The sequence below is a fragment of the Paroedura picta genome, chromosome 4 (genome assembly GCF_049243985.1).
Source record: "Paroedura picta isolate Pp20150507F chromosome 4, Ppicta_v3.0, whole genome shotgun sequence".
NCBI classification, from domain to species: Eukaryota; Metazoa; Chordata; class Lepidosauria; order Squamata; family Gekkonidae; genus Paroedura; species Paroedura picta.
In genome coordinates this window covers 146,094,183-146,120,006 of record NC_135372.1, presented here as the reverse complement: position 1 = coordinate 146,120,006, position 25,824 = coordinate 146,094,183, and the positions used below count along the sequence as shown (strand labels likewise).

General features: G+C 56.9%; 2 protein-coding genes across 3 annotated transcripts; one reads left to right on the top strand and one right to left on the bottom strand.

The window, feature by feature from the left end:
* Window positions 1-537: 537 nt before the first annotated feature.
* Window positions 538-12,980, bottom strand: ZNFX1 (zinc finger NFX1-type containing 1). Its single transcript, XM_077336172.1, has 13 exons — window positions 12,795-12,980; window positions 9,446-11,221; window positions 9,022-9,141; window positions 8,708-8,850; window positions 8,134-8,277; window positions 7,821-7,929; window positions 7,234-7,466; window positions 6,922-7,061; window positions 6,682-6,836; window positions 6,422-6,567; window positions 5,853-5,963; window positions 3,939-4,034; window positions 538-3,804 (listed from the first exon to the last, which is right to left on the bottom strand). The coding sequence occupies exons 1-13, from the start codon at window positions 12,844-12,846 to the stop codon at window positions 1,351-1,353; spliced, it is 5,679 nt and encodes a 1,892-aa protein (XP_077192287.1). The 5' UTR covers window positions 12,847-12,980; the 3' UTR covers window positions 538-1,350.
* Window positions 12,981-13,008: 28 nt separating this feature from the next.
* DDX27 (DEAD-box helicase 27) lies at window positions 13,009-21,497 on the top strand. Of its 2 annotated transcripts, none has more exons than XM_077336171.1 (21): window positions 13,009-13,135; window positions 13,229-13,405; window positions 13,506-13,568; window positions 14,304-14,442; window positions 16,096-16,148; window positions 16,262-16,351; window positions 16,885-16,990; window positions 17,094-17,267; window positions 17,349-17,499; window positions 17,607-17,706; window positions 17,898-18,039; window positions 18,134-18,287; window positions 18,380-18,461; window positions 18,553-18,730; window positions 19,021-19,127; window positions 19,482-19,584; window positions 19,964-20,058; window positions 20,173-20,302; window positions 20,420-20,507; window positions 21,150-21,224; window positions 21,314-21,497. In XM_077336171.1, the coding sequence occupies exons 1-21, from the start codon at window positions 13,046-13,048 to the stop codon at window positions 21,327-21,329; spliced, it is 2,313 nt and encodes a 770-aa protein (XP_077192286.1). In that variant the 5' UTR covers window positions 13,009-13,045; the 3' UTR covers window positions 21,330-21,497. The 2 variants fall into 2 exon arrangements, with proteins under 2 accessions (XP_077192286.1, XP_077192285.1); XM_077336170.1 differs by having other exon boundaries at window positions 16,247-16,351.
* The last annotated feature ends 4,327 nt before the right edge of the window (window positions 21,498-25,824 follow it).

Sequence of the window (25,824 nt, the reverse complement as noted above, 5' to 3'; positions counted from 1 at the left end):
AGTAAAGAACATCAACACATTTGAAAAAAAAACTCCCTTCTACAACAAATCTACAAAAATCTGCACACCTGAGGGAGCCTGTACTCAAAAGCTCACACCTTGAACACGTCTGTCTTAAGGGTGCCATCCGACTCCATTTTTGTTTTGCTCCTGCAGACTAACATGGCCACCCACTTGAACTCCACCACGTTCCCTCCCTGCCTGAGGGCCAGTCCTAGCCCTTGACCCTCCTTGCCTGCAGCTCATCTGATTTTGAGAGGGGGGGTCACACCCTGCAATGGAATTAGCCCCATCCTCAGACGGCTCTAGGGCACCCCCACTTCCCACGTTCTTGCTTACCTTGCCCCATTACTCCTCCCCCATCCCAGCTGCTGGGTACCCCAATAACCCCCCCCCCCCAGGATATGATCCAGGTCCCTGCTATGCATCCACCTGGAAGACTGATACAGGCCCCATTTGCTCCCTCACCCTCCTGGCACCCATTGTCTGTCTCCCTCCCAACCCTCCCCCCCCCCCAAAAAAAAAAAAGAATTAGTGTGACGGGTAGAATAGATTCGTTTTATTTATTTCTATATCCCGCCACTTCCACACAGTGGCTCTTGGCAGGTAACAATTAGTCCACAATAAAGCCCCCTTAAAACAATAATAAAACCCAATAAAACCCCACCTCTGCCTTGGAGTGCTGCTGAGCAGAGAGCTGGGGAAGCACAAGGAAGAGGGAGAGGAGTTCGCCTGACGGAAGAGGAGGGTGGGGGGGAGCTGCTTACAGCGGGGTGAAAAGTGGCCGTTTGTAGCAGGGGACCCCAACGGCAGATCACAGTTCAAGAGTTCGGCAGAAGCAAATTTTGTCTACCTGATTGTCTCCAGCGTTAAAGCTCATATGCCATAAATGAAATCCAACTTCTTGTTTAGTTTAACCCTAAGGTCTCCGAGAAATAAACGCATGTTCACAACTTAGTATCTTTGTCTCTGTATGTATAGGATATGATTAAATGGTGCCAGCAACACAATCTGAGCCCCCAACTGCAATAACTCTGTGTGTCAGGGAGGGTCTGTTTTGAAAGGGGGCTGGGTCCCCTGGTTGGGCATGGGAGAGAGGCCCTGAGGTGGGGAATGGTCATGGCGCTCTCTGTATTGAAAGGAACGAGAAAAGTGGCGAGTGCAAGCCCTGACTTGTAGCCCATAACCCAAGGAAGAGACGGGCAGGGGGTGGCAGGCACTCTGGGTGAACAGGAAGGAGCCTCAGGCACAAAGACGGGCACACGGCGGAGGGGGGGGTCCACTCTGCCCAGCACAGGCCCTACATGCCTGCAGGAGGCCCAAAGGGAACGGGCACAGGCTGGTGCCTCCCTAAAGGAGCCCGTCTCGTGCAGCCTCACGCAGCTGGAGGTTGGCGGCCTCAGACCATGCAGCCTGAGTCGCCCCATCCATCTCAGGGGCAAGCTGGTTCGTGGGATCCAACCTGTGGCTGGTCCCTCCGATGATTTCTTGACACTCCGGGCAGCGGCTCTGCTCCATGGCGCCCCCACACTCGGTTATCACGTAAATGTGCCCATTTTGGCACTTGAACCAGTGCCCCTGCTGACTGCCCGTCACCGCGTTCACTATCTGCACTCTCTCTGCCTCGGAGATGCCCAGGCCAGACGTGGGCAGAGCAGCCTTCACGACCACCATGTTCTCCTCCACGAACCTCTCGTCCTCCCGGGTGAACCTGCCCCCGCCCTCCAGGATCCGCCGAATGGTGCCAACGAGTTCTGCTGTGGGGTCGTCCATCTTCCCTCCGGCAGCCCTGCACATGCGGAGGAGATCCAGGAGGAAAGCCAGCCTCTGGAATTCAGCCTGCAGGTCCAGCAGCTCCTGGCGGGAGAAAGTCAGAGAGGGCCTCACCAGCCACTGGCCCACTTCTGCCAGCCGCCTCCTCACGCCTTCCCGCTCTCCGGGGCCCAGCTTGCTCACGGAGGCATATAGCTCAGCCAGCCGCACCAGGAAGCCCATCAGGGTCTCCACCCCTTGTAGGCCTTGGCTGCAGAGAGAGGGCTGTTGCTCCACCTTTGACCACAGCAGCAGGTACTGCCCGGGCAGGTGCTGCTCCACACCCCTGGCACGGCCCATCATCAGCTCAGTCTTCAGCCGGCGAAGGCCAACATCTACGTCCTCCCGGGAGCCCCGGATCCGCTCCTTCACCTTCTCGATCTCCTGCAGGCTCCTCCTCACCAGCGGGCCATAGCGCAGGTTCCTTCGGATGGGCTTCTGGCAGGTGGGGCACACCTTGAGCCGTATGGCGGCGCTTTCCGCCCCCTCGTCCATATAGCAGTCCAGGCCCTTCGCCTCAAAGACGTGGCCGCAATCCTCCAGCTCCACAAAGCGAGCCCCGGCCTCGTCCTCAAAGCCAAAGAAGATCTCGGTGAGCTCTTCCCGGTGGCACACGAGGCACTTGCGCGGGCACGGCTCTCCGCACATCCCTGCACAGGCGTGGCCACAGCCCGGCAGCTGCTTCGGGCACGGCTCATTGCAGCGGGGCCTGTCACACGGCTCGGAGCACAGCCGGGTGCACTGGTAGTGACGGCAGCGCCACTCGCAGGGCTCGGTGCAGGGGGTGCACGGTTCCCCGCACTTCCTTGGGCAGCAGCTGTGGCCACAGCGGTTCTGGCAAGGCTCCTGGCACGGCGGGCACTCCCTGGTGCACGGCTCCCGACATTGGTGGGAACAGATGAGGAGGCGTTTACAGGGCCTCTGGCACCGTTCATGAAACCGGCCTGTGCAGCAGGAGTGGCAGGAGCCCTTGCACGGGTGGCCGCACTCCAGCACGCTGAGGCATCTCCCTTGGCACTGCACAGGCTTCCCAGCGGCCACATCAGCGGCAGCGCAGCACTTCACCTCCTGACTGTGCCCGCAACGCAGCGTAACCTGGACCATTTCCGGGCAATGCCTGGTGCACTCCTGGCCACACTTCTCCCTGCAGCGGTGCCCGCATGGGCGGACTTTCCCACACGGCTCCTGGCAACAGAACACCTCTGGCGGCACTGAGCAGGGCACCTGCTGCCGGTGCCCACACTTGACCAGGACCCTGGGCACCAAGACGAGGCACTTCCCGCACTGCTCAGAGCACAGCCTGGGGCAGCGGTGTCCGTCGGCACAGAGCACTTTGGGGCAAGGCTTCATGCACTGCACCTCCTTGTGCTGGAGGTCGTAGGGGTGGCAGGCCCGGGGGCAGACGTGGCCACAGCTAAGCCGGTACTCGCAGGGCAGGCTGCAGCCTCCCTCGGGCACCCTGCTGAAGTCGGCAGCGCAGGCCACGGCGGTCCTGGTCCCTGGGTGGTTCTGGCAAGAGAGCAGGAGGGAGCGGCCAATGTGGCCCTTCTCTCGCAGGGCATGAGCTATCTTGCTCCAGAGCGGGACCTGGCTCAGCATGGCCATGTTGCCGATGCAGTACAGGCCCTTCTTGGCCCGGGAAAGAGCCACACACACGCGGTTGGGGGTCTGCAGGAAGCCCACCCGCCCCTCTGGGTTGCTGCGCACCAAGGAGAGGAGGACGATGTCATTCTCCTCCCCCTGGTACTTGTCCACCACGTGGACCTTCACGCCCTGGAAGGTTTGGGCCGGCAGCAGCCTGCGCAGGCAGAACAGCTGGCCCGTGTAGGTGGTCAGGATGGTGACCTGGGAGGGCAGGTAGCCTTGGCACAGCAGGTACTTGCAGAGCCCCACCACAAAGTGGGCCTCGTGCGGATTCTGATGGCTTCGCCCCTCCTGGATCTCCTGCTCGGGAAAGGTGTGCTCCACAAAAAAGAGGTTGGACAAAACGCCCTGTCAACAAGGAAGAGGGAGAGACCGTCACCGCAGGTCCAGAAACACTCTTATCCTACAGACTCCACAGCCCACCCTGCCAGCCCCGAGACTGGGAAGGACAGGCAGAAGAGGCTGTGTGACAGCACACGCACCTTGATGTTGTCATACTGGAGCACGGAGGGGTGGTTGGCCAGCTCCTGGTAAATATGCGGGGTGAGGAGGTGAGCAATCTCAGGGCGCATGCGGTGCTAGAAAACCAAGCAGAGGTCACCAAGAGCAGGCATGGCGTGCAAAAGGTGGCCGGAGGGGGGCAAGAGACACACACAGCAGCCCACAGGAAGGTGGAACCACCCCAGAGAGCCTCCCCCCCCCTCCACTTTGAGATGTGGACTCTGAAGAGAACAAGCAAGGATGCTCACTAAATTGGGGGGGAGGGAGGCTGCCCTGTGATGCTGCATCAGTCCCAGAGGCCACTACCCTCTGCCCCCAAAGGCTGAGGCTGACTGGGTCACGGGGCAGCTCTGTGCTGCTCACCTCCTAGCCCCACAAGCGTTGGCCGCGGCCAGAGCCATTGGGGCAGAGAGTGCAGGCTGCTGCAGAGGTTATTCACATACTTCCAAAGGGTCTTGGCAGTGGTATGTGCGAAAAGGATCTCAGAGTCTTAGTAGAACACACATTGAACATGGGTGAACAGTGTGATTCAGTGGCTGAAAAGGCCAATGGGATTTTGGGCTGTCTCAAACTGAGTATCGAGTTCAGATAACGGGAGGGGATGGTACCGCTGTACTCTCCTCTGTAGCCCACCCTTGCAGTTGTGCCCCACGACTCCCCTCCTAACAGTTGGGCATTGCTGGGCAGCAGGAGCAGCAGCTGAGAAGGCAGCCTGGGTGCCAACCCCCCTTCGGCCTGAGCTTGTCATCAGCCATTCCGTTTCCTGCAGGCTGGCAAGCTGGCTGCGGTGCTGAAGAAGCTGCTGGAGGTCGCCTGGTGAGTGCTCAGGGCTTCTTCAGGGCTGCCGCTGTGGCTGCCTCAGAACTTTTGCCCGCACCCAGCCCCCCCCCTCCCCCTTGCAGCCTGTTGTGATAGATCAGAATGGATTTGCCTAATGGGAAACAGCTTGGAGTAGTGGTTAAGAGCAGCAGTTTCAATTCTGGCAAGCTGGGTTTAATTCCCTCCTTGGCCACATGCAGCCAGCTGGGTCACCATGGGCTAGTCACAGTTCTGATAGTGCTGTTCTCAGAGATCAGTTCTTCTAGAGCTCTCTCCCTACCTACCTCTTCTGGTACCTGCTGTGGGAAGAGGAAGGGAAGGTGACTGTGAGCTGCTCTGAGACTCTTGGAGAAGAATAACAAGCAGAGTGCCCTACGGATCTGTCCTAGGGCCTGTGTGGTTCAACATACAGTGGTTCAACATACAGTGATACATGATTTGGATGAGGGATTAGAGGGGATACTTATTAGATTTGCAGATGATACTAAACTGGGAGGGGTAGCAAACACAACAGAAGACAGAACCAGAATACAGGATGATCTCGATAGGCTCAAGAAGTAGGCTAAACTGAATAAAATGAAGTTCAATAGGGACAAACGTAAAGTTCTGCATTTAGGTAGGGAAAACCTAATACACCAATATAGGATGGGGGAGACTTGTCTTGGCTGTAGCATGCGCAAAAAGGATCTAGGAGTCTTAGTAGACCATATATTGAACATGAGTCAGCAGTGTGACTCAGTTGCTAAGAAGGCAAATGGGATTTTGGGCTGTATCAAACGGAGTATCGTGTCCAGATCACGGGAGGTCATGATACCTCACTTGTGTCCAGATCACGGGAGGTCATGATACCTCACTTGGAGTTCTGAGTTCAGTTTTGGGCACTGCAGTTGAAGAGGTATGTAGACAAACTGGAATGTGTCCAGAGGAAGGCAACAAAGATGGTGAAGGGGGGTTGGGGAGGGGGGCTGGGGCATCATAACTTTCCCTCGCACCAATTTTTGGTATTTCAGAGACATTCCAGAGGTCCCCCCACCCCGTACAAAACATGGCCTGAGGTGACTCGTCTTTCTCCCTACCTGGAAATCAAGGCGGACAAAAGGCAGGCCGACCTTCACCAGCCGTTCAAAGAGGGACACCTCCAGGTTGAAGTTCTTGGCCAGGTCGTAGACGTTGGCACTGGGGCGCAGCTGCCAAATGAGACAGAGAATGGTGAATGGAGTGACCGTCCCGTGTTTCCCCTCTTTTAATGCAGAGTGAACTTTGAGACAACTAAAATGTCCCTGATACAGACTAAGGTATCTGCGAGGTGCCTGGCTGCTTGCCACTTACTTAGGCCAAGAAAAATGTTAATACGTCTTGAGTTGATGGGATAATGTTTATCAATCTATGTACAGAGTGATTAAGTAGATAATGACCTAATTCAGGTGTGTTATTCTCACTGTATTTTAAACATGAGTCACAGTGACACCTTTTAGTTGCTGCAGCTATTAAGACACTATTTTGAAAGAATTCTCTGGCTGCCACTGGCTAATTTGGACCTTTACCTACAATGGGGAAAAACAAACCCATACTCCCCAACGGTGGGCTTATCGTGGTCTTGACCACTCCCATCTCCCCCCCCCCCCCGGCAGCCCGAGTGACCCACCTGCTGGTGGTCCCCGATGAGGATGAGGTGCTGGCAGGCCGGGCTGAGCGTGGTGATCGTGTGGGCCTCCAGGACTTCCGCCGCCTCCTCCACCAGGACCACACGAGGGGCCACCTGCTGCAGTCCTTGGCGGTACCGGGCAGCTCCTGTGGGGGAGAGGCAGAGGTGCCATGCCACACTCCCTACCAGGGACAGGTCTCGGGCGAGGGCAAGCAGTCCCAGCAGTCCCCGCCCTCCCCCCCCCCCCCCGGGCGTCTCACCCGTTGTGGTCATCCCAATAATCTGGGCCTTCTCCAGAATTCCAATGTCTTCATGAAGTCGCAGTTCCGCCATCCTCTCGGCCGCCGCCTGGTAGTCCTCCTCGTGCTGCAGGATCACCCTGCGGATCTTGGCCTGGTACTTCTGCAACCAGTGTCTGCAGGGCAGAGGGCAGAGGGCAATGGGCACCGGCTGAACTCACTACTAAGGGCTGCCCACCCCGCGAAGGAGGCAGGGGCTACCTGTACAGATCCCAGCGCGAGTCCAGGTCCAGCTGCCAGATGTCCCCGACAGCCTCTGCTTCGGCCTCCGTCATGGCTTCTGGCTTGCTCAGCTCCTTCTTGGCCTTTTCCTTCATCTTCTTCTTCTGCCCTCGTTGGACCTACAGCAAATGGTGGCGGGGGGGGGGGGGGAGATCCCACATTCAGAGAGTCTCCCCCCCCCAGCATAGTCCCATCCAAACTGGATGGCCTATCTCCCCTCCCCAGCCACCACAGCTGCCTGCATCTCTGCATCTCTGCATCTCTGCTGGGGGGAGCAGGGGCGCCTCCCACCTCCCAGCCGGCGTGGTCTGGCCCACCGGGGGCCTCGGCCTTGTTTCCTTGCTCCTCCTCCAGCTTCACAGCCAGGAATGCATCAGTCAGCTGAGCAGTGACATCTTGGGGGGGCTTCTGATTTGGATAGCGGGAGCAGGAGGGCACTTCATCGCTGTCCAGCTGGCGCTCTTCCTGGATCAGGTCCGCCTCCTCTGCAATCATCAGCAGCTCTACCTCCTCTCCCAGAGTGCCTGTGGGTCCATCAGGTGGATCAGCTCCAAGGCCCTCTGCCTGCAAGAACTCAGCCCGCCAAATTGGCTGGGCTTGCAGGTGCCCACCCCACCCCACCCCATGCAGGGAACCCGCTGGAGGCCATCTAGCTCACCCAGCCCAGCCCTCAGGGTTGCTGGAAACCTAAGCAAAGAGGAAAGCCAGGCCCACTGCTCAGAGCGGCAGAATGGAAATGCTGCTTGGCAAGGGAGGGCGAGTCCCCTCCAGAGGCTGGGCAAACACTAGCCAGAAACGGGTGAGGCTGATCCTGCAGGCAGCAGGATGTTGGACTAGATAGCCTCTGCGGCCCCCTCCGGCTCCTGGATCCTCACTACCTGCATTTCGTTCCCCGTTGGGCTCCGTGTCGTTGCAGGCAAAAGGGGTGAGGCCGAGGCCCAGCCACTCCGCCATCAGAGAGTGCCCCCCAGGCAGCCAGTCTTGGTCCTGAAGCAAGAAGCAGCAGCAGCAGCAGCTCAGTTGGGCAGGGGGTCAGGGCTATATCCCCAACGTGTCAGGCCAGGGGGGAGGTGCCACTGCTGTTCTTGCAGCATGCCCTCCCCGAGCCTCACTTCCAGCCCCCCCTCCCCCCCCCCCCGCACAGGCAGCAGAAGGCAGCTCCCCCTGCCTGGGCCGTCCTCAGCTTCTCACCAAGCCCTTCGCGAGGCTGTCCCAGTGGAGCTTCGATATGTACTCCTGGAGGACCCTTTCGTGCAGAATGCCTCGCAGGCTGCCCTCCAGCTTGGCAGCCAACCCCTCCAGGTGCACGCGAGAGCTTGTCATCTCACTGGAGATCTGCCCGAGAAACCACAAGATCAGCACTGGCCAGGTCCCACCACCCACCACCAGGCCTTTGACCTGCTGCTTCCCAGCACTCCTTGGCCTTCCATGACTCGCAGCCCCTGAAGCTCCTCTGAGGGTCACTCATCCAAAACACGAGGAAGCTTCCTCTGGAGGCCTTGGCCCAATTTCCTTCCACCCCAAACTTGCTTCAGTGCTAGGAGACAACGTCCTGGAGAGATGCAATCACAGACAAGCTTCTACATGGGTTCCCCCCTCCCTTTTGCAGATCTGTGTTCAAAGGACATGCCACGTTTGTCTCCTGGGTTCCAAGGCACACCTGCAGCAGGCATGGATGCTAGCCCTCCCTGCAAGGCCCCCAGCCCCACCCAGAGTCCCTGGAAAGCACCAGAGTCAACCCCCTCACCCCAATTCTGTGACGCACCTTGCTATAGGCCTGGTGCAGGTACGTGGACAGCTTGTGCCGAGACTTGTTCCGCAGTTCCCGTAAGGTGAACTGTCGCAGGGTCTCGCTGTTGCTGCGCCCGCCCACACGCACAATTCCCTGCTTCTGGAACGTGTAGATGCCTTCGAAGGGAGCACAGGGCGTTAGCGGCCCAGGAGTGGCAGCAGCCTCTACCCTGGGCCTCCTCCCCATTCGTCCCAAGAGAGCAGCCATCCTGCCTACCAAGCCAGGGCTCGCCTCCTGGAAGGTCAGGTACTGCAGGCAGGTCAGAAGGGCAGAAGGAGGGCACTCACCTTCCAGGAACTGGTCCAGGGCATGGTTGGTGTAGCACACCACCAGGATGGGTGACTCCGCCCGTGTCGCGCTGTTAGCCAGCAAAGCTTGGACTATCTTCAGTCCCACGTAGGTCTTGCCTGGAAGAAGTGGTGAGACACGGCTGTGGCACCACCGCGGTGGCATTTAGGTCGACTCCTCCCCACCTTTGCTCTGGCCTCAAGAAAGGGCAACCTGTGTGGCTTTGGGATCTCCTGTAGCCCTGGGCAGGTGCCTCCCCAGTTTCCACACACACACAACACAGCAGGGAGGGACATCTGTTCCTCCCTCCCCGGCATCATGGGTCAGGAGATGCATGCTGTGACTCCTCAGGGAAAAGCACCAAGGCTCTGGGTGGAGGAGCAACTGCACAATGTGTGACCGACCCACAGGCCCCAGACTCACCCGTCCCAGGAGGGCCCTGGATGATGGCCAGCTCCTTGGTGAGGGCCAGCTGCAAGGCTTCCATCTGGGAGGTGTCCAGGCCCAGGAGGTCCAGAGCTGGCCACTGGCCAGGGTCCAGAAGGTCAACCTTGCTCCCAGCTAGAGTGCCAAGGGCCGTCTCCACCCCATCAGTGGCACGCGCTGCCTTCATCAGGGGCCGCAGGTCATAAACACTGGCCCTTGCCAGGTAAACGGGTGCTCGGACATGCGGCTCGCATTTCACAAGGTAGTCTTGAAAAGGGACCTCTGTTTCCTCCATCTCCTGCAGCCCCCTGAGCACATGCCGATAGGCTTCGAAGTAGGCTGTCGTCTCCACCATGAGGAAAGAATCGGCAGGGCCAATGTTGGCCAGAAGGGCCCGGCTGTGCTGGTTGAAATGGAGATGCACAATACCCTGCTTCAGGTCCTGGCTCTCCCGGTGAGACACCGTGGCAAACAGGAAGGTCTCAAAATGGTCCTTGGAGAGGCACACCAGAGAGCCGTAGAGCAGCCGCTTGGAGTTCTCCCACCGGACCAGCTGCAGCGGCTTGATGTCAAACTGCACCTTGTAGTCAAGGCCAGTCCCGGAGCAGAGCGGGATGAGGATCCGGGCACCAAAGTAAACTCGGATGTCATCAAACTTCTTCCCCCGGAGCCCTCTGTCCGCCTCAAAGCTCTGGAGGAGCTGCAAGATCCCTTCCCTCAGAGGCCGAACAAAGTCCTCCCTCAGGAGCCGGAACTGTGTGTCCAGGTAGATAGCCGGGCTCTCGTACTTCTGGGAGATGAGGTTGGGGCGCAGAAAGGGCTTTTCCTCCCCGTGAACCTCCTTGTGCGTGGGGTAGATGGGCAGGGTGCGGAACGAGGCTTCCTCGCCAGGAGCGAGAGGCTGCAGGAGGGTGCAGCTGTCCACCTTTAAGGTGCCCTCCCGCCTCCTCTCCTGGAGGTGCTGGACGAAGGCCTGGACTTTCTCCAGGCGGTCTTCAGTTTCCTCTGCAAAGTGCACTCCAGAAGCCCTCAGGGCATTGACGGCTGATGGCAAAGCCGTCATCAGCACAGACAAGTTCTGGATGGAGCTGGCCGGGAACACGCTGGCCACCTCCTGGACCAGCGCCACGATGTTGTCAATGTGCTCCGGGTACTGATGCCGCACAGCAGGCGTGGCCTCCGTGAGCATGCTGGCCACATACTGAGGCAAGCAGATCTTGAGGAAGTTGGAGTCCTTCACGGTGCCCATCAGATGCTGGACACTGCCCCGGTCGATCCGGGAGCTGCAGGCCTTGCGGAGGGCCTGGCAGAGTGCTTGCAGGAAGCCAGGCCTCATCACCGTCTGAGAGAGCGCCTCCTTCAGGCTGGGGCTGGAGGCAAGTAAGATGGCTGCTTCTGAGGGCTCTTTCTGCAGGAGGGACTCCAGGAACTTCCGATCGATCCGCGGCGCTGGGTGGTGCTTGTGGTGTGGGGAGCCTTCAGAGCCCGGTACTTGGCCAGAGAAGTACTTGCCCCTGGGGGTCATAGCGCATGTCCGCCAGCCCACCCGGGCCTGCGCGTGATGCTGCCTCCAGCCTCCTTCTGCAGCCTCCCTGCCCAGGGGCCTGATCAGTCGCCCTGAACCAACATGCCTTTCTTCCTGCCCCCCAAGATGGACACAGCCCACTGGGGATGTGGGGCTTCCTCTGCAGCGGGCCAGCTCTCCTCTAGGTTGGCCTGGTCCCTCCCGGCCACCATCTGGACCTCCCTGGAGCCCATCTGTTGCTCGATGACCTGCATAGGGAGGAAGGGAGGAACTGAAGCACAGACAGGGCTCTTTGCAGCCCACCCTGGAAAGAGCAGAGAATCTGCCTTGGAACTGTCCTCAGTCCCCGAGGCTGGGAAGGGGGTCAGAGCACAAGTCTAGAGGCCCCATCTGGAGTTCCAGCTGGACTCTTGATTTAAGATTTTGTACACCCAAGTGGGACAGGAATCCTACCCTGGCCTCTCTGCGTGATGGATCCAGCTCACATCTGCCTTGCAGGCCCGCTTCCATCCTTGCCCACCCACTTTTCTGCCAACTCCAGGCGGGTGGTAAAAGGCACTCTCTGGGTAACCGCTGCCACCGCCTGGTTAAAGTACAGGATCACAACTGGGAGAGCTGGGACCCTTAGCGGCCCCCTCCACACCTGTAAGGCCTTGCCTCTGGGATCTCCCACAGTCCTAGCGCCTGAGCACAGTGGCGGACCTGTTACTGCAAGGGGACACCCTCTCTGGGTATTCCCTTTGTACTGGGCTAGCCTTGAGGGGGTGGAGCCTTGAGTGGGCGAGGCGTGGAGAGGGAGGGAAGGGACACTGGCAGAATCTACTGTTCATTACGTCCAGGGAGACCCATCAACAAAGATGGAGAGGGGTTTGGAGACCAAGACGTAGGAGGAGAGGAGATGTAGCCTGGAGAGGAGACAACTGAGAGGGCATTTGATAGCCATCTTCAAGTATTAAAAGGGTGCCATACGGAGGAGGGAGCAGAATTGTTTTCTCTTGCCCCGGAGGGACGGACCAGAACCAATGGGATGAAATTAATTCAAAAGAAATTGCATCTAAACATCCGGAAGAAGTTCCTGACAGTCAGAGCGGTTCCTCAGTGGAACAGGCTTCCTCGGGAGGTGGTGGGTTCCCCCTCTTTGGAGATTTCTAAAAAGAGGCTGGAGAGCCATCTGACCGAGAGGCTGATTCTGTGAAGGTTCAAGGGGGTGGCAGGTGACAGTGGATGAGCGAGAGGGCGGTGAGTGTCCTGCATGGTGCAGGGGGTTGGCCTAGATGACCCAGGAGGTCCCTTCCAACTCTCCTATTCTATGACTGTGTGAAGAATCAAGGGGGTGGCAGGTGACAGCGGATGAGCGAGAGTGTCGTGGGTGTCCTGCATGGTGTGGGGAGGGGGCTGGACTAGATGACCCAGGAGATCCCTTCCCCGATGTGCCTCTGCATGACCCCGGAGCCCTGGGCAGAGGGATGCGCGGTGCTTGTAGGGCTGGCCAGAGGCGGGCTGCAGGGCGCTTTCTTTCGTCTGGGGCGACGGAGGGCAGGTTCCGCTTTCGCGGGCGGTGCTTTCCGGACCTCCCTCGCCCCCTCCCGGCCGCCGGGCCAGCCGCCGCCCAGGCCAGGAGGGGGGGGCTCCCTCCCAGCGAGGCGGCCCGCAGGGTCCCCCCTCCCGCTCCCAGGCAGGAAACCCGAGGGAGGGGAGGGGAGGGGAGGGGGCCCACCCAGCCACCCAGCCACCCAGCCACCCAGCCACCCACCGGGCCCGCGGGGTCTCCGGGGCCTCGTCCGCTTCCCCGTGCCCCGTGCCCCCGCGGGGCTGGCTGACCTCGTCCGCGGGGCCTGGGCCTGGCGGGCCTCCCCGTCCGTCCGTGCTGCATGGCGAAGGCGGCGGCGGCGGCGGTGGTGGCGGCGGCGTCTCCGGCTGCTCCCTTCGCTTTCGCTTTCCCCGCCCGCCCCGCCCCCAGGGGCGTGGCTTCCCGGCCGGGCCTCGCGCGGGGGAGGGGGAGGGGCGGCCTGGTTTCCGGCCGGCGGGGGGGAAGGCGGGACTTCCGGCTGGCCGGCACGCGAGGCGCACTCATGGCGCTCGAGGCGGGGGGCAGGGGGCGGCCGGAGGACGAGGCCGAGGCGGAGGCGGAGGCGGAGGCGACCGAGAGCGACTCGGGCGAGGTGGGGGCCGGGGAGGCGGCGGGGGGGGGGGGAAGGTTTGGTGACCGCGCCCCCCCCCCCCCGCTGACGGCCGCTGTCTGTCCCCGTCGTCAGGAGGGCCCGGCGCCGGGCCGCGGGAGGAGGCGAGCGGCAGCAGGAGGCGGCAGAGGCGGCGGCAGAGGCAGGGGGGACTTCGCGGCGGGGTTCGTGTTCGCCGAGAGGCAGGAGGAGCTGGCGGCGGGGCCCGGCGGGGGCGCCTGGGGGGAGGCCCTCGCCCACCTGAGGAGCCAGGTGAGGGGGACGGGGCAGTAGGGAGGGAGGGACCCCCCCCGGGTCGCGCGCCCCTTTCACTCCCCTTCTTCTCCTCCTCCTCCTCCTGTCGCCCCTGCAGAGGAGGGCGGCCACCAGCCTGGACGCCAAGATCGCCCGCGTGAGGAGGGCCCGGAGGACGCAGGTGAGGCGGGGTTCGTGTTCGACCACACAAGCTCCTGTAAGGCCCTCAGCTCTTCCAGCACCTCATTCTAGCAAGTCAGAAAGGCCCTGGCCGTGGGCTAGGAACCACCAGAGTGTTGACCCTTGCGGAGCACATAAGTACGCAGGTGGTCCTTCAGGCATATGGGTCCCAGTGTGCGGAGGGAGGGCCTTAAAAGTCAATACCAAAACCTTGAACTTGATAACCATTGCGGCTGCTACAGCACAGGCTGGATATAGGCCCTCCAAGGCAGTGGCCCACAACCTTTTGCAGGCTGCGGACTGCTGCGCCAGGATGTGGGGACAGGGTGCCCCGGTGCCCCACGCAAGTGCGGCAGCCCTGGCACAAACGAGCATGCACGGCAAGTCTGTGCATGCGCATTTGCGATGCCGGTGGCCGCGGCTCCCTCTCCCCACCCGTCAGGCCGCAAGGAAATCAGCCACCAAAGCTTCTCTTCCCCCCGTCCCAAAGCAAGAAGCTCCGGCGGCCGATTTACTCGCGGCCTGGAAAACTTCTAGCTGCGGGGGCGGGGCGGGAAACGGGAGCTGCGGCCCGGCGGTTGGGGACCACCGCTGCAAGGTGTTCCAGTCACATTGCACACACAGAAAACAACCATTGGGGGAAGTGAAGATAAAACACACAGCAAATAACAGGATTTTCAGTTGTCTCTACTGATGATTCCAAGGCCCACGATTCCATCTGTGGTATCTCTCCTAGGAAAAGCAGACAAAAGAAGAAACAGCAAGTGGAGACACTGAAGAGACTGCACATGAGGCCAAGGAGAAGGCAGGCCTGGAAGATAGTGAAGAGGAAGAAGATTATTCCTCTGCTGATGAGGGGCTTTTCTCAATAGCAGGTAACTGGGATTAAATAGGGTCATAGGGGAACAGAGATAACCTGCGTCTCGTGATTCTGGCACAAGGTGACTTTTACATGCCCGTGTCAGATATAGTTCTTCTAATAGAATGTTCTCTACTTATTATGTAGTTATGGAGCTGAAAGGTATCATAAGGGTCATCTAGTCGAACCCTCTGCACAACACTGGAAACTCAGAACAACCTGTAGAGCCACAGTGACCTCATTTCCATGCCCAGATGATGCTCCCCCAGTTAAAACACAGCTACACACACCCAATTCCAGCCTTTCTCAGCTTTTTTACTGCTGAGATACCCCAGAAGTGGCATGATCATGCAGATCCACCCCCCTACTTCCCAGCCACAGGAACCCTTTGGAGGGGTTGAGTTTCAGGTGACTCTACTCGAACCATTCAGCCACAGCTTCCAAACATCTGGCAAATAGTTCCACAGGAGAGTCCGGGCAGCTGTCCTTTAGGACAGGGGTAGTCAACCTTTGGTCCTCCAGATGTTCATGGACTACAATTCCCATGAGCCCCTGCCAGCAAACGCTGGCAGGGGCTCATGGGAATTTACTTGGATTTTAGTAAAGTTTTTGATAAGGTTCCCCATGATGTTCTGATGGATAAGTTGAAGGACTGCAATCTGGATTTTCAGACAGTTAGGTGGATAGGGAATTGGTTAGAGAACCGCACTCAAAGAGTTGTTGGAAAAATGGGCAAATGAGAACAAGATGCAATTTGGGTCAGAAAAATGAAAAGCATGCCTACTGGATGGGGGATACGCTTCTAGGTAATACTGTGTGTGAACGAGACCTTGGGGTACTTGTGGATTGTAAACTAAACATGAGCAGGCAGTGTGATGCAGCGGTAAAAAAGGCAAATGCCATTTTGGGCTGTATCAACAGGGGCATCACATCAAAATCACAAGATGTCATAGCCCCATTGTATACGGCACTGGTCAGACCACACCTGGAGTACTGTACTGTGTGCAGTTCTGGAGGTCTCAGTTCAAGATTGCATCCATGCCGGAGAGTCGCTTCTGTCTTCCTAAATGTAGCCCAGCTAATTAGCTGCACCTGGGGGATGACTCACCCATCCTCCCCAGAGCTAACCCAGCTGGCCCCCATCTATTCTGGCAGTGTGTCTGCAGCCTCTGGCTTCTTCGGCGTTCTGCCAACCCCACCCTATGGCTTCGTCTGAGTCGCTTGGACGATCCATCCAAATCTGATTCAGACTCCTGCCGTGGCAATGTCCATGATCTCTCATATGTGGGGCCCAGCTGACTGGAGCAGCCATCCCCAGCATCCATGTCAGAATCCCCTGTGTCTTCAGCCTCTTCAGCCGGAGTTGACTCAGCTGCCGGCTCCAATTGCTCTGGGAGATGGCAGCGGGGGCATGACCATGGTCATTATGCTGCAGAGCCCCAAAGTGTGAGAAGCCCCTGAATTTGGGGGCAGGCTTCCAGAGTCAAAGCCAGCTTGTCGCATCTAGGTGGGGCAGCATTTCCACACACAGCCCTCTGGCTGAAGGGAGCTCTAATCCATGAAATGAAAGATTGCGCAATAAATTACTGCCTGAAGGTGCCCTGGAGTGAGCCCTTGAGCAGCATCTGGTGCTCTAAAGGTCTTGTATTTGGTCTTTGTTCCTTTGCAGATACACTCAAGGTGAAAGGGAAGCAGAAGCAGAAAGCAGGAGGAGGAGAGGAGGTGAGCCCGGAAAGTGCATGGCTGTTGCCTGCCTTAAAGGCACGTCTGGAAGGAACAACCCCCACCACAGCACGGTCTCTCCGTCTGCCTCATTTTAGGATCCTGCTTTCCAGGAAGTGGAGCTGTTCTTTGGCGAAGATGCCTCCCACTACGATGACAGCCTGTCATTCCAAGACATGAACCTCTCCCGCCCGCTGCTGAAGGTATCCAGCGAGTCCTTTCTGTGGGCGCAGAGAGCAGAAGGGGGGGGGTTGAATTGTCATTGCTGGAAACCTCCGTGGCCCCCAAAGCCATGACCCAGCCTATTTGGGTTCCTGGGAGTTCAGAGGACTCTTCTGAGAAGTTGCCCACTGGTTGGACTTCACAGTTTTTGACCAAATAGAGTCACAGAAGCCACACGTGGAGGGAGGGGAGGGGGCTTCTCAAGGTATTTCCCCCAAGATTCAACCTTGGTTTTTGGCCATGTGAAAATGCAGTTTCCTGACTACTGGGTTGGACCCCACGGGGGGGGGGGGGCGGTGGACAGCCAGTATTCACTTTGCCCTCCTGCTACGCCTGGGACTTCCTTGAGCAGGTGGAAATGACTAGAGGATCCAAGGGAATTGGGGGGGGGGAGGAATTGGGGGGGAGGATGCGCTTGCTGGGACAGATGTGGAAGTCACTTTCTGGGGGCCCTGCCCCTTTCGCTTTGGTTGGTACTGTCTGGGGTTTCACTTAAGACATCCTCTCATTGCAGGCCGTCACTGCCATGGGCTTCAAGAAGCCGACACCCATCCAGAAGGCATGCATTCCAGTGGGTCTGCTGGGGAAGGACATCTGTGCCTGTGCAGCGACTGGGACAGGTGAGTGGCAGGCCCCAGTGGATGAGGGCCTTGGCGCAACCGCATTCCCGAGGCAGCCGCTTGGGGCTCTGGTCTCAGCTGGTCCTCGGTGTGTCTCTTTCAGGGAAAACGGCGGCCTTCATCCTGCCCGTCTTGGAGCGTTTGATCTATAAACCCCGGCAGGCCCCTGTGACACGTGTGCTGGTCCTGGTGCCAACCCGAGAGCTGGGCATCCAGGTGCATTCTGTCACCAGGCAGCTGGCGCAGTTCAGCAGCATCACCGCCTGCTTGGCAGTGGGTGAGTGGACGGGGCTGGATCGCAAACCTCTCTGGAGCTGGGCTGCCAGGCTTCTGGCCTCTGATGGGTTTTCTGTTGCAGGCGGCCTGGACCTCAAGACACAGGAGGCAGCTCTGCGGGCAGGCCCCGACATCCTCGTGGCCACTCCGGGACGCCTGATCGATCACTTACACAACTGCCCCTCCTTCCACCTGAGCAGCATCGAGGTCCTTGTCCTGGATGAGGCAGACCGGTGAGAGCTAGGCTGGAGCGGCTGCTTTTCCCTGGCCCTTGCGGCCAGGCCCTGGGGGGTTCCGGAGGAGGCTCTCATCCTGCTCACCTCTCTCCCGCATCCCCCAGGATGTTGGACGAATACTTTGAGGAGCAGATGAAGGAGATAATTCGGTTGTGTGCACGGCATCGCCAGACCATGCTCTTCTCTGCAACCATGACCGAGGAGGTATGCAGGGAGGCTGGCTAATTGTGGCAGGGCACAACTCCTGTATGGGGAGGGGGCTGAGAGGGCCAGTGGTACCCGGTGTCGGCCTCTCTCTCTGGCTTCTTCCAGAATCTTGCAGTGGGAAGGGGGGTCCGGAGCCTCTCATGGGAATCTGCGGGACAGACTTGACCCACCTTTTCTAACTTGGGCAGGTGAAGGACTTGGCGTCCGTCTCCCTGAAGAACCCAGTCCGGATCTTTGTGAACAGCAACACAGATGTGGCCCCATTTCTGCGCCAGGAGTTTGTCCGCATCCGGCCCAGCCGTGAAGGGGACCGGGAGGCCATCATAGCCGGTGGGAGCTTATGGAAGAAGTGGGGGGGGGCTCTGACAGTTTGGGGGTTGGGAGGGGTCTGCCTCTTGACAGCTGTACCCCCTCTTTCCTCCAGCTCTGCTGATGCGGACATTCCAAGACCACGTGATGCTCTTCACACAGACCAAGAAGCAGGCCCACCGCATGCATATCTTGCTGGGGCTGATGGGCTTGCGGGTCGGGGAGCTGCATGGGAACCTCTCCCAGGCACAACGGCTAGAGGCTCTCCGGTAGGCAGCCAGGCTCAGTGGGCAGGGAGGGGCCGGGGGTGGGGGGAGGGGAGGCCTGCCCCCCCCCCCCTGACAGCCTCTTTCCACTGCAGCCGCTTCAAGGATGAACAGATCGATGTGCTGGTGGCCACGGATGTTGCTGCGCGGGGCCTCGACATTGAAGGCGTCAAAACGGTCAGGACCTGCTTACCTCCCCTCCCCTCCTCTCCCCTCCCGGCAGCTCATGGCTTTCTCCCCCTCACCTCTCCCCCCCCCCATATCGCAGGTGATCAATTTCACAATGCCCAACACAACAAAGCATTATGTGCACCGCGTGGGGCGCACAGCCCGGGCAGGACGTGCGGGTCGCTCTGTGTCCCTAGTGGGGGAGGAAGAACGCAAGATGCTGAAGGAGATTGTCAAAGCAGCCAAAGCGCCAGTCAAGGCCCGGGTGCTCCCTCAAGGTAGGGGGGCCCGGGGGGCGGGCTCCTGGGTCAGACTGTGCTTCCCAGTTCCTTAGGAAAGGGTGGTTGGCTGGGTGTCTGGAAGAGCTGCTGCATCCTCCTTGGCCAACAGCAGCCTTTTCATGTTTGTTGGGGGAGCCCAGCCAGAGGCATGACCCACGTGCTCGGAAGTAACGTTGGGTTGACTGTTGGTGATGATCCATCTTCCCTGGCCGGCTGGTTTGTGGGGGGGGGGGGAGGTGGCTTGGGAAGCTGTGCGATGCCAGCTGTGCTCCTTGCCCCCTCCCCAGATGTGATCTTGCGCTTCCGGGAGAAGATTGAGAAGTTGGAGCCAGATGTGTATGCTGTCCTGCGCCTGGAGCGGGAGGAGCGGGAGCTGCAGCACTCGGAGGCCCAGGTGAGGGAGGGAGGGGGGGATGCCCAGAGTTGAGGAGCACAGGATCAGTGGCACACTCCCAAGAGGAGCAGCTGGCTGTCTTTAAGCGGAAGGGGCCGGGGGCACCTGAGTGCGCTAACTGCATAGAGCTCAACCAGAGCTGCTCTCCTGTGCAGTCAGTGCCCAAGGAAGTCCAGCTGGCTGGAAGGGCAAAGAAGACACGCGGAAGGGGGTTGCTCCTCTGTTTGCCCCGCCCTGGTGGCCACCGTTTTCCCTCTTTCCACCTCCCCTCCCACCTTCTGGGCCTCCCTCCCTCCATCCATCCCAGGTGCTCTCCGCCTGACTATGCTTGCTCCTCCCTCCCCCTCTCCCTAGCTCAATGCTGCGAAGCGGAGACTGGAGGCTGGTGGGCAAGAGGCCACAGAGGGTGTCAGCCGCAGCTGGTTCCAGACCAAGGAAGAGAGGAAGGAGGAGAAGCGTAAGATCCCAGCCGTGTCCAAGGCTTCGCTGCCCCACCTAGAATCATGGAATAGAATCATAGAATCATAGAGTCGGAAGGGACCTCATGGGTCATCTAGTCCAACCCCCTGCACTATGCAGGACACTCACATCCCTCTCGCTCATCCACTGTCATCTGCCACCCCCTTGAGCCTTCACAGAATCAGCCGTCAGATGGCTCTCCAGCCTCTGCTTAAAAATCTCCAAAGAGGAGGAACCCACCACCTCCCGAGGAAGCCTGTTCCACTGAGAAACCGCTCTGTCAGGAATTTCTTCTGGATTTCTTTTGAATTATTTCCATCTAAACATCCAGCAGAAGTTCCTGACAGTTAGACCTCCTTCTTGCCTCTTCCCCACAGTCTCCAAGGCCCTGGAGGAGTTTGACCTGGCTTTGCGTGGCAAACGGAAAAGAGCAAAATTCATGACAGAGAAGCACAAGAAGACCCAGATGACGGTGAGGCATGGCATGATAGCAGCAGGCAATGTGCTGCCTGGGAGTGGGTGGTGGTGGCAGCAAGACATCCTTGGCTGGCAGGCTGTAGCTAGCCAGGTTGTGTGCCCTTGGCAGCCTGAGGAACGGTCCCAGCTCGAGATCTTGAAGGCCCAGATGTATGCTGAACGCCTAGCAAAGAGGAGCCGTCGACCCACCCGAGCCCGGGCCATGCCAGAAGATGCTGTGCAGGCTGCAGGAGCAGCAGGTGAGAAATGTGGGGGCTGCAGCAACATGGAGGGCTCGGGGGGGGGGGGAAGATCCTGTTCTCTGCTGGGAGGACCAGGGTTCAGTTCAGCCTCTGCCTGACTTTTGCTTCCCCAAGGCCTGAAGAAGCCCAAGAAGAAAGTTTCTGTGTTTGATGAGGAGCTCACCAACACCAGCAAAAAGGCCCTGAAGCAGTATCGGGCCAGGTGAATATATCAAGGCAAGGGAGGGGAAGCAGGCGGCCCAGTTCTCATGTCCTGGAGCTCAGGATCTGGTCGAGATGAAGGCATATCTCTGATGGTGCATGGTGAAACATGCTTTGCCTTCTTTCAGTGTGCTAATGTGTCCTTGCCTCCCCTTCCTATATAATCACAGAGTTGGAAGGGACCTCCAGGGTCATATAGTCCAACACCCTGTACAATGCAGGAACTCACAATTACCTGCCTACCCACAGTGACCCCAATTTCATGCCCAAGGATGGAAAATCCACCACCTCCCGAGTAAGCTTGTTCTACTGAGGAACCACTCTGTCAAGAACTTCTTCCAAATGTTTCGCTGGAAAGTCTTTTGAATTAATTTAAACCTATACGACTTGGTCTCCAAACCCCTCACCATCTTTGTAGCCATCCTGTGGACATACTCCAATTTCTCTACAAGTTTTTTAAAATTGTTGTGCCCAAAACTGATCAAAACTGATTTTTTAGCTACCAAGCTACAGTGCTGACTTGTGTTCAGTGTCTGGTCCACTAAGACGACCCCCCTGCCTCTGCCCGCATCATGGAGCACAGCAAAGCTCCATGAAGCTACTCTGCTCTGTGGATGGAGACATTGACCTCTGCTTTGTCTAGGCCCTCTTTTGAAGACCGCAAGCGCCTGGGCCTCGGCACGAGGAGGAAAGGAGGCAACTTCAAATCCAAGACCAGGTGAGGCTCTTTCTTTCCACTGGCCTTGCCCCCCCCCCCCCCGGAAATAACCTTGCACTGATGTGCTGCATTCTCATGTCTTTGAGCAGGTATAGGAGGAAGTGAGAAGTGGAACCTCTGGCTGGAACTGAGAGGGGAATCTCCCGTTGTGTCCCCAGCAGCAGCTGCTTCAGCCAGACTGGGAGAAGCCAACTGTGGACACTGTTCCCTATGGCTGGAGCTTTGGGTCTGCTTCATGAGCAACCTTTTTAGTAAAAATTTCTTCTAATCCTCTCTCTGAGACATGACGTGTTGTCCGCCTGTGCGTGTGTGTGCGGGGGGGAGGTGAATGGAGAGCCTTGCCAGAGGTAGCCCAGTTTGCTACCGGAGGATATTTCTCAGCAAGGAAACGGCTGATTGGCCACCCAGCCCTGCGAGGGTGGGGGGTGTTTACAGGTGAAACCTTGCAAGGAAAAATCCTGCTGCTTTCCCAGGTGCAGGCAAGGAGGGAGCAGCCCCATGTCACACTGACAAGAATTCTGCAAGTAACGGCACCCACCTTCCCTTATTTTCCACCCCCCACATAAAATTAGTAGATGCAACTCATCATTAAATCCAGCCTGCATCAGATTAGAATGTAACAAATGTAATACTGATTTTTTAAATAAAAAAAGGCCTAGAGAGGAACTGGGAGTTTACTGGCTAGTCATAGAATCATAGAGTTGGAAGGGGCCATACAGGCCATCTAGTCCAACCCCCTGCTCAACGCAGGATTAGCCCTAAGCATCCTAAAGCATCCAAGAAAAGTGTGTATCCAACCTTTGCTTGAAGACTGCCAGTGAGGGGGCGCTCACCACCTCCTTAGGCAGCCTATTCCACTGCTGAACTACTCTGACTGTAAAAAACTTTTTCCTGATATCTAGCCTATATCGTTATACTTGAAGTTTAAACCCATTACTGCGTGTCCTCTCCTCTGCAGCCAGGAGAAACAGCATCCTGCCCTCCTCCAAGTGACAACCTTTCAAATACTTAAAGAGGGCTATCATGTCCCCTCTCAACCTCCTTTTCTCCAGGCTGAACATTCCCAAGTCCCTCAACCTATCTTCATAGGGCTTGGTCCCTTGGCCCCAGATCATCTTTGTCGCTCTCCTCTGTACCCTTTCAATTTTATCGATGTCCTTCTTGAAGTGAGGCCTCCAGAACTGCACACAGTACTCCAGGTGTGGTCTGACCAGCGCCGTATACAATGGGACTATGACATCTTGTGATTTTGATGTGATGCCTCTGTTGATACAGCCCAAAATGGCATTTGCCTTTTTCACCGCTGCATCACACTGCCTGCTCATGTTTAGTTTACAATCCACAAGTACCCCAAGGTCTCGTTCACACACAGTGCTACCTAGAAGCGTATCCCCCATCCAGTAGGCATGCTTTTCATTTTTCTGACCCAGATGCAGAACTTTACACTTATCTTTATTAAATTGCATCTTGTTCTCATTTGCCCATTTTTCCATTGTGTTCAGATCTCGTTGAACTCTTGTCTCTATCTTCCGGAGTATTTGCCAGTCCTCCCAATTTGGTGTCATCTGCAAACTTGATGAGTAGTCCCTCCACCCCCTCATCTAGTCTAGATCATTAATAAATATGTTAAAAAGTACCGGGCCGAGCACCGAGCCCTGAGGTACCACGCTACTCACCTCTCTCCAGTCTGATGAAACACGATTGACAACAACTCTTTGAGTGCGGTTCTCTAACCAATTCCCTATCCACCTAACGATCTGAAAATCCAGATTGCAGTCCTTCAACTTATCCATCAGAACATCATGGGGAACCTTGTCAAAAGCTTTACTAAAATTCAAGTAAATGACATCAACCAAATTTCCCCGATCCAGCAAACCTGTTACTTGGTCAAAAAAGGAAACTAGGTTGGTCTGGCAGGACCTGTTGGAGACAAATCCATGCTGACTTCCTTGGATCACCAAATTGTCCTCCAGATGTTTGCAGATCGCTCCCTTTAATATCTGCTCCATTATCTTCCCCACAACAGAGGTCAGACTCACTGGTCTGTAGTTTCCCAGGTCATCCTTCCTCCCTTTTTTGAAGATCGGAATAACGTTTGCTCTTTTCCAGTCCTCCGGGACATCTCCAGTCCTTAAAGAGGTTCCGAAGATGATGGACAAGGGCTCTGCAAGTTCTCGGGAAAGTTCTTTGAGTACTCTCGAGTGCATTTCATCTGGACCAGGGGATTTGAACTCATCCAGTGCAGCTAAATGCCTCTCGACAACCTCTCTATCCATGTTAACTTGCCACCCAGACACTATCCTTTGGCTACAGCCATCTCTAGATGTGCCTAAACACTTTGACCTGTGGGGAAAAAACAGATGTAAAATAGGCACTAAGCCTTTCTGCTTTCTCTGCATCTTTCGTTAGAGTTTGTCCATCTGCACCCAACAGCGGGTCTATTGCCTCCTTTACTTTACATTTGCTCCTCACGTAACTGAAAAATCTTTTCTTGTTACAATGGGCTTCCCTGGCCAATCTTAGCTCACTCTCAGCTTTGGCTTTTCTGATGATTGATCTACAGTGCCTAGTAACCTGTAGGTACTCTTCTTTAGAGCTCTGTCCTTCCCTCCATTTCCTGAACATTTTCCTTTTCTTTCTTAGTTCCTCTTGAAGTTCTCTGTCCATCCAAATAGGCTTCTTAGAGCTCCTGCAGTGTTTTCGTATTTCTGGAATAGTCATTGATTGAGCATGCAATAGCTCTTGTTTGAGTAGCGCCCACCCTTCACATGCTCCCTTCCCTTCCAGCATTCTCGTCCATGGTATGACACTCATCATGTCTCTGAGTTTATTAAAGTTTGCCCTACGAAAATCCAACATCCGCGTCTGGCTACAAGCTTCCTTGGCTCCCCATCTCAAAAGGAATTCTATGAGGACATGGTCACTTCCCCCTAGGGTCCCCACCTCCTTCACCTCATCCACCAACTCTTGCCTGTTGGTCAGTATTAAGTCCAGTATGGCTGAACCTCTTGTGGGTTCATCTACCATTTGATAAATGAAATTGTCAGCCAGGCAGGTCAGAAACTTGCATGACTGAGGACGCTTCGCAGAGTTTGTTTCCCAGTACACATCTGGGAAATTGAAGTCACCCATGATGACAAGGTCCTGCCGTTGGATATTTTCTCAAGCTGCTCACAAAGTGCAGCATCCACATCCTCTCGTTGGTCAGGCGGTCGGTAGCAGACACCAACCACCACACTGTTTGTTTTCCCCTCGCTTATTTTCACCCAGATGCTTTCCACTGAAGATATGCTCTCCTTCACTAGAATTTCCTGACAGGTAAGCCCTTTCTTCACATACAGTGCCACTCCTCCACCTCTTCGATCTTAAGTCATCTTAACCCCTTTCCCAGGCCCATCAGGCAAAACTGTAATCCAAGAGAGAATTGGTAAGCACCGCATGGACGGAGATCGAGTAGGGAGGAGACCTTATGAACATGCCAACCCAATATGTGCCTCAGCAGTGGAAAAGATAGACTCTGTGCTGGGATTGAAAACAAAAATGCCAATAGTCTGATGTCCCTGCATAGATCCAGGGTGCGGCCTCATTTGGAGTTCTGGCTGCTGTAGTTCTGGCCTTCACGTAGCTGGAGGCAGCCGAGGGGCTGGAGGATGCGGGAAGTATCATGGGTCATCTAGTCCAACCCTCTGCACTGTGCACCCACCACCTACTGAGGAAGCCTGTTCGACTGAGAAACCTCTCTGACTGTCAGGAACTTCTTCCGGAGGTTCAGATGGAATTTCTTTTGAATTAATTTCGCCCCATTTGTTCTGGTCTGTCCCTCTGGGGCAAGAGAGAACAATTCTGCTCCATCCTCGATATGGAACCCTTTTAAATACTTGGATGGTTATCAGATCCCCTCTCAGTTGCCTCCTCTCCAGGCTAAACAGACCAAGCTCCCGTTTTCTGCATATGTCTTGGTCTCCAAACCCCTTACCATCTTTGTTGCCCTCCTCTGGATATGTTCCAGTTTGTCAACATCCCTTTTCAACTGGGGTCCCCAAAACTGAACACAGTACTCCAAGTGAGGTCGAACCAGAGCAGAATATGGGATGCTTTAGGTTACAGAACAGATGGGGGGTGGGGGGAATGATCGTGGTTTATTGAATTATGCCCAGAGTGGAAAGAGTTGGCAAAAATATTTCTCCCTCTCCCCAGAGACTAGGACTGAAGGCATCCAATGAAGGGCAGACAAGGGAATTCTGACTCAGGTGTGATGGATGGACAAAGGCTTTCAAAGGGGCCAGCCAGATTCATGGTGGCGGGGGGGGGGGGTGTCTGCCAGAGGCTGCTAGCTGGGGTGACTGAAGGGAGACCACATAAAATACCTGTGTGAAAGCATTCCTAATATTTTTAGGACAGAAAAATAAATGGGAGGTGAGTAGAATCATAGAGTTGGAAGGGGCCATACAGGCAACCCCCTGCTCAACGCAGGATCAGTCCTAAACATCCTAAAGCAGTGGTCCCCAACCTTTCTGAGGCTGGGGGCCGGCAGGGCATCGGGCTGTGCCCGCGCGATGTGCGGTCCGGCCCTGATTCCCTCTCCCCCCCCCTCCCGCAG

What these genes read in the sequence shown, in the direction of transcription:
- ZNFX1 (XM_077336172.1), bottom strand. Translation starts at nt 12,846, where the DNA reads ATGCAGCACGGACGGACGGGGAGGCCCGCCAGGCCCAGGCCCCGCGGA. An exon ending in CCTGGACCAGTTCCTGGAAG is followed by an intron (nt 8,851 to 9,021) that starts GTGAGTGCCCTC and finishes CTCCCTTCGAAG; the next exon opens with GCATCTACACGTTCCAGAAG. An exon ending in TATTGGGATGACCACAACGG is followed by an intron (nt 6,568 to 6,681) that starts GTGAGACGCCCG and finishes TCTCCCCCACAG; the next exon opens with GAGCTGCCCGGTACCGCCAA.
- DDX27 (XM_077336170.1), top strand. Translation starts at nt 13,046, where the DNA reads ATGGCGCTCGAGGCGGGGGGCAGGGGGCGGCCGGAGGACGAGGCCGAG. An exon ending in CCGAGAGCGACTCGGGCGAG is followed by an intron (nt 13,136 to 13,228) that starts GTGGGGGCCGGG and finishes CCCCGTCGTCAG; the next exon opens with GAGGGCCCGGCGCCGGGCCG. An exon ending in GGCCCGGGTGCTCCCTCAAG is followed by an intron (nt 18,731 to 19,020) that starts GTAGGGGGGCCC and finishes CCCCCTCCCCAG; the next exon opens with ATGTGATCTTGCGCTTCCGG.